This window comes from Notamacropus eugenii, chromosome 1 (genome assembly GCF_028372415.1).
Source record: "Notamacropus eugenii isolate mMacEug1 chromosome 1, mMacEug1.pri_v2, whole genome shotgun sequence".
NCBI classification, from domain to species: domain Eukaryota; kingdom Metazoa; phylum Chordata; class Mammalia; order Diprotodontia; family Macropodidae; genus Notamacropus; species Notamacropus eugenii.
The window spans coordinates 62,718,824-62,733,871 of record NC_092872.1 but is presented as its reverse complement, the minus strand read 5'-3'; the positions used below and the strand labels follow the sequence as shown (position 1 = coordinate 62,733,871).

The window sequence follows — 15,048 nt, the reverse complement described above, 5'->3', positions numbered from 1 at the left end:
GTGTTCTTTCCAAAGACACCTCTTTTATTACCAAATCGTAATGTCCCAAATGATTCAGGGTCATTAGTATTCAATGACTGGTGAGCCCTGTGCAGCTGTAAACACCTCAACATGCACAAGCGGGCCTGCTATCACAGGTTCTTAGATCTGCATTCATAAAAGGGAAACAACTTTCAAGGGGTTAACAATCACTTTAATTAAGCACATATATCATTCCTTTAACCAAGTACATATATCATTCAGTTAGTTCAAGGAGTCAGCATCCTGAATTTCAAAGAAAATACAGAGACATGTCTTCTTCTGCCAAAATTCAACAGACAATTGTACCCCAACTGTTCCCATAGTAGTAATTGTATTTCAACACTTTATAGTTGTCCTTTGCGTATTTATGTATGCATTTGTTTTCTCCTCCATTTGGATGCTTGTCTTTCTAAGATCAGAGGAGATCAGAGGGAAGCAGGTGGACACTGAATGTAAATAACAGTTTCACATTCTCTTATGAAAAATTCCACAAATGCAAATATATTTTAAAGATCATGTAGTTGCTATTGTTTTACTGATTTGCTGTGGCCAAAAAACCTCTCCAACTACTCCAAAAGATGATGAAAAGATGAATAAAGAGGCTACAACATGTTATCAACAAAGGCTAAAATGCAAAAAAAGGGTGGAAGAGACATTATCAAATACATAGAATCAGAAAAGGAGACAGGAGGGTTCCATAGCGAGAATGAAGCAATAGATGGACAATCCAAGTTGTACACTGATATTTTTGTGTCACTTTAAAAAACAGAGTCAGGCTTAAGGTGGATTGCATAGAACATCTGCTGAGAATTTATCAGAACACCTGGACCAGAATTGTAGAAGAGAAGGATGAGAGAGGGAGAGAAGGATCGTGACCTACCTTGTAGGAGAATTTACCCCAAACTGAGGAATTCAAAGTATCCAAGTAAGTTGTTGCCCTAAGAAGTGCACCTGCAGCATCGACCCAAACCAAATCTTTCACTGTTTTCCTAAGGACAGATTTCTGCTCAGCACTCTTTTCACTGCAGCATTCACATCCTTGTTCCTCAAACTGTAGATGATGGGATTGAGCATGGGGGTAAAAATCCCATAAAACAAGGCAATTAGCTTATCTGTGGTCAGAGAAGCTTTAGACTTTGGCTTCATATACATGAAGAGGACAGTTCCATAGAAGATGATCACCACGGTGAGATGGGCTGAGCAGGTAGAAAAGGCTTTGCTTCTCCTCTCAGCAGAGCGGATCTTTAAAATGGTGGAGAGGATGAAGACATAAGAAATAACAATTAATAGAAGAGGCGTCAAGGTGAGTATTATAGTTACTACCAGTATGATGAGTTCATTTAGGGAGATGTCGGCACAGGCTAGGTGCATGACAGCCAGGATTTCACACGTGAAATGGTCAATGACATTTTTCCCGCAAAAAGGCAACTGCACAGTAAGAACAGTTTGAAACAGAGAGTTAAGACCACCTATTAGCCAGGACAAAGCTGCCAGGTTCACATAAACGGTCCTATTCATGACAATGGGATACCTGAGGGGGTTACAGATGGCTACATAGCGGTCATAAGCCATCACAGTCAGCAGGACACACTCTGTAGTTCCCATCGAATAGGAGATTGACATCTGGGCTACGCATCCTGAGAAGGACAAAGATTTTCGGGTTGCCAGGAAGTTCACCAGCATTTTGGGCACAAATGAAGATGTGTAACAGATATCTAAGAAGGAGAGGTTACTGAGGAAGAAGTACATGGGGGTGTGAAGATGGGAATCCAGAATGCTCAGAATGATAATGACACTATTTCCAAATAGGATAACTATATATATTACCATGCATAACACAAAAAAGATAATCTCCAGTTTGGGGTATTTGGAAAGTCCCAGAAGAATGAATTCAGTTAGAACTGTCTTATTCATCCCTTCCATTTCTTTCTCCTTTCAGCTGCAAGAAGTGAGAGTAGAACAAAGTACCATTAGCATTTCAAGAAATATTTGAGTCTTACTATAAGGCTATTCAAAGGTTGTATTATTGTATAGAATTCTGTTCTTAGAGTCAAGGGACCTCAGTTTAAATTCTGCTTCAGACTCTTTGAAACCCTGGGAAAGTCATTTAACCTCTGTCTGCCTCAAATTCCTCATCTGTGAAATGGGGATATTAATAGCAATTACGTCATGGAGCTATTGTGAGGGTGAAATGATATGACATATAAAGCATTTTATAAAACTTTGTTTCCATTCAAAATCCTATAGTCTTTTCTCCATATACCATCTAGATGAAGTCATTTGTTTCCTTCAAAATTATGTATTCTTTTCTCCAGAAAAGTATTCATATGAAGTCACTGACTCTAGTATCTGTATTCTAGCCTATCAATAACAGAAATAATTGCTAAAACCAATCTTAGATGAATTTAGAATCTCAGTAACTTGATTTCTATGTTTAATCAAAGTGAAACGTAACTTCACACAGAGAGATAAGCACACATATGTAGAATGCTTTGCAAAACTTTAAGGACTATTGTTATATCATTCTGAGACATGAATGGAGTTAGGAAAGAGATGAGATTGTCTTATAATAAGTTTTTATTGAGGGGAGGTGTGGGAGTTTGCCTTTCGTTGCCAAAAAAGACATGTTGACATGACTGGCACTTAACTTTGTTTTTTAGTGTAGGAGGGCTGTGCAGGTCACCAGTCTCACTACTCTTCCAGAGTCATCTGAATCTAGCGACCAGATATTCATCAGGATGTCTGGAGATGCCTCAGGATGAGGAAATTGAGGTTAAGTGATTTGTACAAGGTCACATACCTTCTGAGGGCCAAGTGTCTGAGGTGAGATTTGAACTCAGGTCCTCCTGACTCCTGCACTAGGGCAGTACCTAACTGCCGCTTTTGAGGAGGTACCTCCGTAACCAAACGCACTTTGGCGTGGTCCCAGTTAGACCCACCTCATATAGAAGAAAGCATGTCAGGAGTAATTTCATTGAATGTAGAACTTTAAAAAATTTACAAGTGTATGCTTCCAAAAGTCTTTGAAATTATTGTTTCCTTCTAGGAAATCTAAGATGCTAGCAGTGTTAATGAAAGTAAATACCATTAATTACAGCTGAATAAATCCTTTTGTTCCATTTTCAAATATGCTAAAGAAAATCACTTTGCTTTGTTGATATTTCTGACTATCCCTTATGGATTCAAACAATAAAATTAAAGCTGGACAGAACCTAAGTTATTCTTTTCTCTAGGAGATTCTTAAGTTTTTCTCTGTGATGGACTCCTTTGGCAGTCTGGTGAAGCCTAAAGACCTGTTCTCAGAATAATGCTTTTAACATAATAAATTAAAATTTATAGGATTACAAAAGAAACTAATTATACTGAAACATAGTTTTCAAAGTATTAAAAAACGAAGCTCACTGTTCCCACATTAAGAACCTCTCCTCTGCCTTTCCTTCCTTCCTTCGTTCCTTCGTTCCTTCCTTCCTCCTTTCTCTCTTTTTTCTTTCTTTCTTTCTTTCCTTCCTTCCTTCTTTCTTTTTCTTCTTTCCTTCCTTCTTTTTCTTTCTTTCTTTCTTTTCTTTCTTTCTTTCTTTCTTTCTTTCTTTCTTTCTTTCTTTCTTTCTTTCTTCCTTCCTTCCTTCCTTCCTTCTTTTCTTCCTTCCTTCCTTCCTTCCTTCCTTCCTTCCTTCCTTCTTTTCTTTCTTTCTTTCTTTCTTTCTTTCTTTCTTTCTTTCTTTCTTTCCTTCTTTCTTTCCTTCTTTCCTTCTTTCTTCTTTCTTTCTTTTCTTTCTTTCTTTCTTTTCTTTCTTTCTTTCTTTCTTTCTTTCTTTCTTTCTTTCTTTCCTTCTTTCTTTCCTTCTTTCTTTCCTTCTTTCTTTCTTTCTTTCTTTCTTTCTTTCTTTCTTTCTTTCTTTCTTTCTTTCTTTCTTTCTTTCCTTCCTTCCTTCCTTTCTTTCTTTCTTCCTTCTTTCTTTCCTTCTTTCCTTATTCCTTCCTTTCATTTTCCTATCTGTCTATCTATCTATCTATCTATCTATCTATCTGTCTGTGTCTAGAACATTTAGATGGTTTAGAATCAATTCATAAAACAATGGATTAGGGGTTGGAGAGAATATGAAAGAACAAAGAACAATGCAAATATTTATTGAAGAACTCATAGTATATCAATCACTTATTTCTAAGACATAAAATGAAGGAATAGTCAGGAAGCTTAGGCTGAGAAGGAAACAAATAAAGCTACTTAACTCCTTTTTTTTGTGTTTGACAAAAGAGATCTAATTTTCTTCACAGGACTTGACAATTCTGTGCGTTCATGATAGCCATATTGGGTCATCTGGTTTTTCTTTTACCTATTGTTACTGTGTGGAATTGGAGATAAGTTTGAGTTAGACTCTTTATTAAAGTATTTAGCGTGAGACATTTTATTTTTATTTGTGCTTCATATGCAGTAAGAACTTAATGCATGCTTTTTTCACTCACTCAGTCATAAAATGGAGATAACAATATCACCTCCCTCATAGGGTTGTTGTTGTTGTTGTGGTTGTTAGGTATAAGACCTTGAATATTGTCACTTTGCTTCTCTGGGAGTCATCAGTTCTTTTTCAGTAGTGTCTGACTCTGTGACCTTATTTGGGGTTTTCTTGGCAAAGATATTAGGGTGGCTTGCCACTTCCTTTGCCAGCTCATTTTTATAGAAGAAGAAGTGAGACAAACAAGGTAAAGGGACTTGTCCAGGGTCACACAGCTAGTAAGTGTCAGAACTGAAGAAGATGAGTCTTCCTGTCTGTAGGCACAGCACTCTATCCACTATGTCACATTGCTGCCCAAAGCTTTTTACATAGTAGATATTTAAGAAACATTTATTTTCCTACAGCTTAGTACTTCAATTGAACAATATCTGTAACTTCCAACTTTACTAGGTTTCTTCAGCTACGTGATACAGTGGATACAACATGGAATTTCGAGAGAGAAAGATCTGAGTCCAAACTCTGCCTTATAAACTTACTAACTGTGTGACTGGGAAAGTCACTTATTATCTCTCAATCTCAGCTTTCTCTTCTGTAAAATCAAGATAATGTATCACCATCTGAATAGATTCTTGTGAGGTAACATAAGTACAGCACTTTGCAAACATTAAAGCAGGATATAAATGCTTGTTATTATCACTTTAGTAATAATAATGGCTATTACAGTTTTATATTATAGGATTACTTTATTATGTTATATATTTACAGTGTATGTTTATAACATACTGTCATATGATAATATATATTATATATAATATATTATTATAATAATTATTGTATGTATAGTGGTAATAGTATTTATTATTAGTTCTTGATTTTAGCAGGAGATTTTATATTGTGCAGAGCAAGAATGAATTCCTGGTATAAGCTCTTTTAAAGAAATCCCTCAGGATAACAAATATCTACAATTCAGGAAAGTTACCAAATAATCAGTTTCTAGGGTGAACTATTCATGTCTAAAAGTAGTTATAGATTGAAATCTAATAACTCATGCCATTCATAATCTATATAACTAAATTCTCATGTAGTTATCATTGGAAATTGAAAAATTCCGGGGTGGCATCTGGTCAGTATATCCAAGGTTTACCTGGAGGTTTGAGAAATTATTTCCACCGCTTCAAATAGATTCCCTTACTTCTTCCAAAACATCACCAAACAAATTCTGACATTAAGGTAGTCTGTGTATATTTCGTAAACTGCCAGAGTCTCATAGATGGATCACCGTAAATATCTGCAAAGCAGCCATTACCCAACGCAATCAAGGCTAATCCCAAAGCAATTTAAAGTTGAAAAGTGCAAGGTGCCAAATTTAGAAACTTTGGGATGCTTCAGGGACAATGGGCCACAGAGCAATTAGAAAGAAAATGTTGGTGCATTCTAATTGAAGAGTAAGCCAAAGGAACAAGGAAACATCTCTGGTAATAGAGTTTTAGGGAAGGGAAATTTTGAAGAATAGTTGACCAATTTAAGACTGTGGGTCAGGCAAATTGGACGATTAAGACAGAGCTTTTAAATATCCATCTATCTCCACTTATCTAGTCCTCTATCTGTCTCAATGTCTCTCTGTCCATCAGAAGATGCACAGGTACATATGCGTATTTTTGTTGTTTGACCTCAGCTCTGAAAGAGGACCAATGACGTCAGGAGGGTGAGGTCTTGACTTACCAGGGAATTGGATTTCAGTGAGGCAGGGCTGGGCAGAGTCGTCAGCCTCACTCCTTCCTCCAGTGATTGGAATCCAACAGCAAGAATGAAGTCAGATCAACTGGCAACGACCCAGGATGCAGTGGAAGAGCTTGACCTTTTTGAGATAAGGTCTTTGCCTGGCCTCAGTCTGTCAGAGGCAATACCCAGTCAATATTGAAGGCCAGGTTAGAATCGAGACAAAAGATAGCTCACTTTGCCTTCCCAGGAGAAACAGCCTGGGAGGGGAATACTCTCAAAGTTTGTTCCCAGGCCAGAAAGTAATTGAGATTAAGTGACTTGTCCATGACTATATAGCTAGTAAGTGACACAGACAAGATTTGAATCCAGATCTTCCTAAAGTAAACACCATAAAACTATGTGATGGAAAGAAGAAATGAGCAGAGTGACTCAAAATAAAATATTTTTTTCAATAATCAATGTTTTCAGTGAAAAATTACTTCTGTTGTGAATTAAAGAAGGGAGTTGTAGTAGGTAATTTCCAATTCTAATTTTGTATGAGCTGCTGTTAAACATTTTTGTTTGGAATCCCCCTCTCCCTGCTAATTCATTTATAAAGGAAAAATACAAACACAAAAGTGAGATGATTCAGCTTTCAGAAGCACCACTGAGGCCCATAAATGCAGAGATGTTTTCTGTGACCTTTGAGAAGTGTCTCAAACTTTTTGTGGGCCTGAATTTTGGAGAGGAAAAAGATGCTAGTGTTGGGTTTCCACGTTTAACTCTTTCTGCTGGGTACCTCGACTTGGGTGTGTGGCCCAGGATCTGATGCCCTGCCTGTGGAGCAAGGTTGGGATTAAGGATTGAGGCCACATTCATGGACTGAGAACAGACTGGAAGAAGCAGGGATGGAGCAGATTAGTAATGGGTACTGGATTGGCACCAAGCTAGCAAGTACTGCCTACCTGAGATCAAGAGGCAGCTTGGTGGTACAGTGGATAGACCACTGGTCCTGGAGTTAGGAAAACCTGAATTCAAATTTGGCTTTAGAAATTTACTAGAAGTGCAACTTTGGATAAGTCACTTAACTTCTGTCTGCCTCAGTTTCCCAATCTATCAAATGGGGCAGCTATGTGGCACAGGGGATAGAGTGCAGATTCTGGAGTTGGAAGGACGTGAGTTCAAATCAAGTCTCAGACATTTACTAGTTGTCTCACCCTGGACAAGGCACTTAACCCTGTTTGTCTCAGTTTCCTCCTCTGTAAAATCAACTGGAGAGAGAAACCGCTCCAGTATCTCTGCCAAGAAAACCCCAAATGGGGTCACAAAGAGTTGGAGATGACTAATAGATTAAATAAGAATAAAATTCAGATAATATAATAACACCTAGGTCCCAGGGTTGCTGTGAGGATCAAATGAGATCTGTGTAAAGTGTTTGGTGAACCTTACAATGGTATAGAAATGCCATTACCATTATTCACTTTATAGTTTCTTCTTCCTCTGTGTACTCAGAGTGCTTGCAATCGAAACTCCCAGCAGATTATTTTATACACTGAGTCCTTTTCCTTTCCATCTCTTAGATCAACTGTAAGGAAGAGTCAGAGGAGTCTATATGGAGGGTAAGAGGAGTCTGTATGGAGGGTAAGAGGAGTCTATCTAAAAATATTACTACATTAGCATTTATTTGGAGGAACATTGCTGTAGATTGTAACCCATCTACAACTTAGTGGATGATTCTGAGAGAGTTGGCTGAGTTTTAGCGATCTTAAGTAACTTGCCTCTGGTCAGCCAACTGGTAAATGGCTGTGACATTATTTAATGCCAATCTTTCCAGACTCCAATTACATCTATGTATCTAATTACATACGCAATACATGTATTTAATTATATGTATCTAATTATATATGTATGTACCTAATTATATATGTAATACATGTATATGTGCATACACACATATATAATCCACTGTGCTCTCCTGCCTCTCTTCCACTAGAAAATACTCAGTAAATGCTATTGAGTTCCTTTAGGATCTCAAACACACAAAGGAACACGCATTTATGAGGCTCCTCCTAAACATTGCTCTATGCACATTACCAATATTATGTCATTTGAGCAGAACATGCTTTTATTCAGACTCTTCCTCAGACAGTGCATCTCTGATGGGCTGGCCAAGTTGTTCAAATGCAAAAGGTATGCTTGTCAAAAAGACTATTCTATGGAGAACTCACACAGGGTAAGTGTTGCCATGGTGGTCAGACGAAGCAATCAAGGACACTCTCAAGGTTTCTCTTAAGAACTTTGCAATCAATTATGTGACATGGAAGACGCTGACACAGGGCTGCTCAACACGGCATGCCCACATCAGAGAAGATGCTGTGTTCTGTGAGCAAAACAATTGAAACAGTTCAAAGGAAAGACAGGATGCACAAATTTAGAGGATTCCTCCCAAATGTTCACACAGACTATTTGTGTCAGGCCTGTGGTAGAGCATTCTGAGCTGATATTGGTCTGATCAGGCACAGGTGAACACCCTGAAACTTGACTGTATCCTAGTGACATCATTTTGGACCTCTTTAAGAATGGACAACAACCACCCAATCAACCAACCAACCAACCAACCAACCAACCAACCAACCAACTTTTATTCAGCTCAAAAAGGAGATCAGAGGGAAGCATGTGGACACTGAATGTAAATAACAGTCTCATATTCTCTTATGAAAAAATGCATAAATGCAAATATGTTTTAAAGATCAAGTAGCTGCTACTGTTTTACTGGTTTACTGTTGCAAAAAATACCCCTCCACCTACTGCAAAAGGTGATGAGAAGATAAATAAAGAGGCTACAACATGTTATCAATTAAGGCTTAAATGCAAAAAAAGTTTTAAGAGATGTTATCAAATATATAGAATCAGAAAAGGAGACAGAAGCGTTCCATAGTGAGAATGAAACAATAGATGGACAATCCAAGTTATACACTGATACTTTTGTGTCACTTTTTAAAAAATAGAGGAAGTCCTCAGGTCGATTGTATAGAACATCTGCTGAGAATTTATCAGAACACCTAGACCAGAATTGTGGAAGAGAAGGATGAGAGAGGGAGAGAAGGATCGTGACCTTCCTTGTAGGAGAATTTACCCCAAACTGAGGAATTCAAAGTATCCAAGTAAGTTGTTGCCCTAAGAAGTGCACCTGCAGCATCGACCCAAACCAAATCTTTCACAATTTCCCTATGGACAGATTTCTGCTCAGCACTCTTTTCACTGCAGCATTCACATCCTTGTTCCTCAGACTGTAGATGATGGGATTGAGCATGGGGGTAAAAATCCCATAAAACATGGCAATGAGCTTATCTGTGGTCAGAGAGGCTTTGGACTTGGGCTTCATATACATGAAGAGGATAGCGCCATAGAAGATGATCACCACGGTGAGATGGGCTGAGCAGGTAGAAAAGGCTTTGCTCCTCCCCTCAGCAGAGCGGATCTTTAAAATGGTGGAGAGGATGAAGACATAAGAAATAACAATTAATAGAAGAGGCGTCAAGGTGAGGATTATGGCTCCTACCAGCATGATGAGTTCATTTAGGGAGATGTCGGCACAGGCTAGGTGCATGACAGCCAAGATTTCACATGTGAAATGGTCAATGACATTTTTCCCGCAAAAAGGCAACTGCACAGTAAGAACAGTTTGAAGTAGAGAATTAATACCACCTATGAGCCAGGACAAAGCTGCCAGCTGCACATAAACGGTCCTATTCATGACAATGGGATACCTTAGAGGGTTACAGATGGCTACATAGCGGTCATAAGCCATCACAGCCAACAGGACACACTCTGTAGTTCCCATGGCAAAGGCGATTGACATCTGGGCTACACATCCTGAGAAGGACAACGATTTTCGGGTTGCCAGGAAGTTCACCAGCATTTTGGGCACATATGAAGATGTATAACAGATGTCTAAGAAGGAGAGGTTACTGAGGAAGAAGTACATGGGGGTGTGAAGATGGGAATCTAGAATGCTCAGTATGATAATGACACTATTTCCAAATAAGATGACTATATACATTGTCATGCATAACACAAAAAAGAAAATCTCCAGTTTGGGGTATTTGGAAAGTCCCAGAAGAATGAATTCAGTTAGAACTGTCTTATTCATCCCTTCCATTTCTTTCTCCTTTCAGCTGCAAGAAGTGAGAGTAGAATATAGAACAAATTACCATTAGCATTTCAACAAATATTTGAGTGTTACTATAAGGCTATTCAAGGGTTATGTTATTGGATAGAATTCTTTTCTTAGAGTCAAGGGACCTGAGTTTAAATCCTGCTTCAGACTCTTGGTAACCCTGGGAAAGTCATTTAACCTCTGTCTGCATTAGATTCCTCATCTGTAAAATGGGGATAATAATAGCATTTACCTCATGGAGCTATTGTGAGGGTCAAATGAAATGACATGTAAAGCATTTTATAAAACTTTGTTTCTGTTCAAAATTCTATACCCTTTTCTCCATTATATTATCCAGATGAAGTCACTATTTTATTCAAAATTATGTATTCTTTTCTCCAGAAAACTATCTATACGAAGTCACTGATTCTAATGTGCATTTTCTTGCTTATCAATAGCAGAAGTAATTGCTAAAAGCAATTTTAAATGAATTTGGAATCTCAGTAATTTGATTTCTGTGTTTAATCAAAGTAAAAAGTAACTTCACACGGAGAGAAAAGTATACACATGTAGAACACTTTGGAAAACTTTAAGTACTATTGTTATATAATTCTGAGACATATATGGAGTTAGGAAAGAGGTAAGATTCGTTTTATAATAAGTTTTTCTTTTGGAGAGGTACCTGTAACTAAACCCACTTGGGTGTGGCATAAGTTAGACCCACCTTACGTAGAAGGAAGGGTGTTCAGAATAAATTCAATCAATGTGGAATTTTAAAAAAGTGTACACGTGTATGCTTCTAAATGCCTTTTAAATTACTTTTTCCTTCTATGAAATCTAAGATGCTAGGAGTATTAATGAAAGTAAGCGTTATTAATCACAACCCAATAAACCTTTTTATTTCATTTTCAAATATGCCAAAGAAAATGAGTTTGCTTTTCTAATATTTATGGTTATCTCTTATAAATTCAGATAATATAATCCAAACTGGACAGGACCTAAGTGATTCATTTCTCTAGGAGAATCTTAACTTTTTCTCTGTCATGGATTCCTTTGGCAGTCTGGTGAAGCCTAAAGACCTGTTCTCAGAATAATGCTTTTAAAATAATAAACTAAAATTCATAGGATTACAAAAGAAAGTAATTATATTGAAAAATAGTTATCAAAATATTAAAAAACCAAGCTCACTGTTCCCATGTTAAGAACCCCTCTACTATCTTCCTTCCTTCCTTCTTTCCTCCTTTCCTTTCTTCCTTCCTTCCTTCCCTCCTCCCTTCTTTTCTTCCTTCCTTCCTCCTTCCTTTTTTCTCTCTCTTTCTTTCTCTCCTTTTCCTATCTATCATCTATCTATCTGTCTGTCTGTCTATCTATCTATCTATCTATCTATCTATCTATCTATCTATCTATCTATCTATCTATCTATCTATCTGTCTGTCTGTCTGTCTGTCTGTCTGTCTGTCTGTCTGTCTGTCTGTCTTTCTATCTATCTATCTATCTATCTATCTATCTATCTATCTATCTATCTATCTATCTATCTTTCTCTCTATATCTATCTATCCATCATCTATCTCTCTGTCTGTCTTTCTGTCTGTGTGTCTGTCTGTCTCTAGACCATTCAGATGGTTTAGAATCAATCCACACAACAATGAATTGGGATCAGAGAGAATATGAGCGAGTATAGAACAATATAATTGTCTATTGAAGAACTCACAATCTATCAGTCACTTATTTCAAAGAAATAAAATAAGGGAATAGTCAGGAAGCTGAGGTTGATAAAGAAACAAAGTTACTTACCTCCATTTTTTTTTCTGAGAAGAGAGAACTAATTTTCTTCACAGGACTTGGCAATTCTGTGTGGGTTCATGATAGCCATATTGTTCATCTGGTTTTCCTCTTACCTATTGTTAGTGTGTGAAATTGGAGATAACTTTGACTTAGATTCTTTATTAAAGTGTTTTTCATGAGACATTTTATTTTTATTTGTGCTTCATACATAGTAAGAACTTAATAAATGCTATTTTCACTCACTCAGTTGTAAAATGGGCATAACAATATCACCTACCTCATAGGGTTATTGTTGGTGGTGTGGTTGTTAGGTATAAGACCTTGAATATTGTCACTTTCCTTCTCTGGGAGACATCAGTTATTTTTCAGTAGTGTCTGACTCTGTGACCTCATTTTGTGACCTCTTGGCAAAGATGCTAGAGTTACTTTCCACTTCCTTTGCCAGCTCATTTTACAAATGAATAAGTGAGAGAAACAAGGTTAAGTGACTTGTCCAGATTCACACAGCTAGTAACTGTCAGAAGCTAGATTTGAACTCAGTACAACGAGTCTCCCTGACTCCAGGCTTATCTAGTATTTACTATATCTACTTTATCTACTGCACCTGTCTTGTGGGAATCAGTTTACTGGTATGTAAAAATGAGCAATCCTACATTCAGAACTGGAAGGAACCTTGGAAATCATTTAGTTTATGGATGGAACATCCAAAAAAAGGATGAATACAAATGAAACCTCAAATCTGAGTCCTTTATCATTTGGAGGAGAGAGAGAGAGAACTCTAAGAAAAGGGTTCAGGGTACGTTAAAGGGGAGCTTTCTGGGTCAGGCAAGTGGAATAAAACCAAGGTTAGAATCAGCTGTTATTTTTCTGTTGTGTTCATCAATGTAGAAAAGTGTCCCCTTGATTATACATTTTGCCTAATGCTCCTGCTCTGTATTTAGCATCCATGGGATAATAGCTTGAGACTGAGAAAGGATCTTAAAGGTCATTGGGTCCAACATTCTTCATTTTCCAGATGGGGAAATTGAGGCAGAGAAAAATTCTGTGATCTGCCCAGGGCCAAACAGCTATTTTGTATCTGAGGAAGTATGAACAGAAGTATAGCAGCCCTTCCTGGATTTCTTCTTTCCTTCTGTCTTTCCTTCCTTCCTCCCTCCTTTTTTTCCTTCCTCCCTCCCTCCCTCCCTTCTTTCCTTCCTTCCTCTTCTTTCTTTCTCTCAAGCAAGGGAATGTTTTGGATTATCATGACACTTGGAAGATTTATGCACTAAAAATTCTGAATGAGGTGAAAGGAATAAAAATAAAATATAAAATAAAGGTGAAGAAGAAAAGAATTTAGGGGTATGTATTGGGGGAGGGAGGATAATAGTCATTGTTAAGTATTTGAGGATAGCTAGGTGGTACAGTGAATAGATTGCTGGACCTGGAATCAGGAAGACTTGAGTTTAAGTGCTATCTCAGACCTAGCTGTGTGATACTAGGCAAGACACTTAACATCGATCTGCCCCAGTTTTCACATATATAAAATGGGGCTAATAGTAGTAAGTAAAGTAATTACATAAAGTGCTGCACAAACCTTAATATATTATATAAATGCTAGCTATTTTTATCATTATTATTACAGAAGATGGATAAAACTCTTAAATGACTCTAGAGGGCAGATTTGGGATCAAAGGTAGGATTATTTTTTAAAAAGGAGAGTTTCAGTTCAATTTAAGAAAGACCTTCTAACAATTAAAGTTGTAAGAAAATGGAGTGGCTTGCCTTATGGATTTATGAATGGTTTTCTCGGGAGTTTTACAGGAAGAGCTTGGCCAATCACTTATTGAGGCTGTTGTAAAAAAGGTTTCATGATTTTTTGTATAAGGGCTTGACTAGCTGACCGCTGTGTTACTTTTCAACACTGAGGGTCAACGTCAGGCTTTAGGACTTTTTGTGAGTAATGAGAGCAGCGACAGCCATTGAGAAGTATAAATGGAATTGCAGTGGTAGCAGGAGGCTATTTAACTCAGGTCAGAGGAAGAGTCAACACTCACAGCTTGAAAAGGTTGAGATAGAGAAGCCCAATCTTCATCTGTAACACAAGGGGACTGAATCTGAAGACAGTGGTGTCAAACTCAAATAGAAATGGGAGCCACTAAAGTGTACATAAGGATGCCTGTGGGTATATTGACTTAAAAAGCAATATATTAATATTATCTTTATTCTATTATATTTTTGTTCGTTTTGTTACATATATCCCAAGAACATTTTTAACTTGGTTTAGGTCACAATCTGGAGTGCTGTGAGCCTCACTCAGCCTGTAGGTTGTGTATTGGACACCTCTGCTTCAGATCTCTTGACATTATGGAAAGGAGGGCGGGTTTTGGAGCTGAAGAAGCTCAGATAATGAGAAAGTCAATATCTATCAGCTTGAAGCTAAGGGAAGGGAGGAATCATGGTGCTGTGAAAAGCACAATGGATTTGAAGTCAAAGAACCTGAGTTGCCATTCTAGCTCTCCTACTTACTACCTGTATAATCTTGATTCAGACACTTAATCTCCTGGACCTCAGTTTCCTCATCTGTAAAATGAGGGGGTTGGACTAGATGACCTCCCAGATCACATTTAGTTCTAAATCTATGGTCCTTTCATCTCTAGATCCTGTGATTCTGTGGAATGTTTCTTGTTTTAGTGACTTAGGCACAATGACTCAGTGAATGATTCTGACAATACTGGTCACTACTCATGTATCCTAGCTCATAAGATTTTCTTCTGTGGAGTATGCAACTTTGCTTTGTAATCCTTTTATTAAAACTAAATAATTTCCATCATTAATATATAATTAAAGCACAATTTAAATTTTTGTAGCTTTAAAGCTTTTCCCTTTGGAAAATAAATTCAGTTATGCTCTGTATATGGCAGCTCTAGAGTTTTATGACAGTGTGTG

The 15,048-nt window shown here is 37.5% G+C and overlaps 2 protein-coding genes across 2 annotated transcripts; both read right to left on the bottom strand.

Moving 5' to 3' along the window:
- Nucleotides 1-999: 999 nt before the first annotated feature.
- LOC140523102 (olfactory receptor 13C9-like) lies at nt 1,000-1,944 on the bottom strand. Its single transcript, XM_072638161.1, has one exon. The coding sequence runs from the start codon at nt 1,942-1,944 to the stop codon at nt 1,000-1,002; it is 945 nt and encodes a 314-aa protein (XP_072494262.1).
- Nucleotides 1,945-9,393: 7,449 nt separating this feature from the next.
- Nucleotides 9,394-10,338, bottom strand: LOC140523091 (olfactory receptor 13C9-like). Its single transcript, XM_072638152.1, has one exon. The coding sequence runs from the start codon at nt 10,336-10,338 to the stop codon at nt 9,394-9,396; it is 945 nt and encodes a 314-aa protein (XP_072494253.1).
- Nucleotides 10,339-15,048: the final 4,710 nt, after the last annotated feature.

Coding starts and splice junctions, on each gene's coding strand:
- LOC140523091 (XM_072638152.1), bottom strand. CDS start 10,338: ATGGAAGGGATGAATAAGACAGTTCTAACTGAATTCATTCTTCTGGGA.
- LOC140523102 (XM_072638161.1), bottom strand. CDS start 1,944: ATGGAAGGGATGAATAAGACAGTTCTAACTGAATTCATTCTTCTGGGA.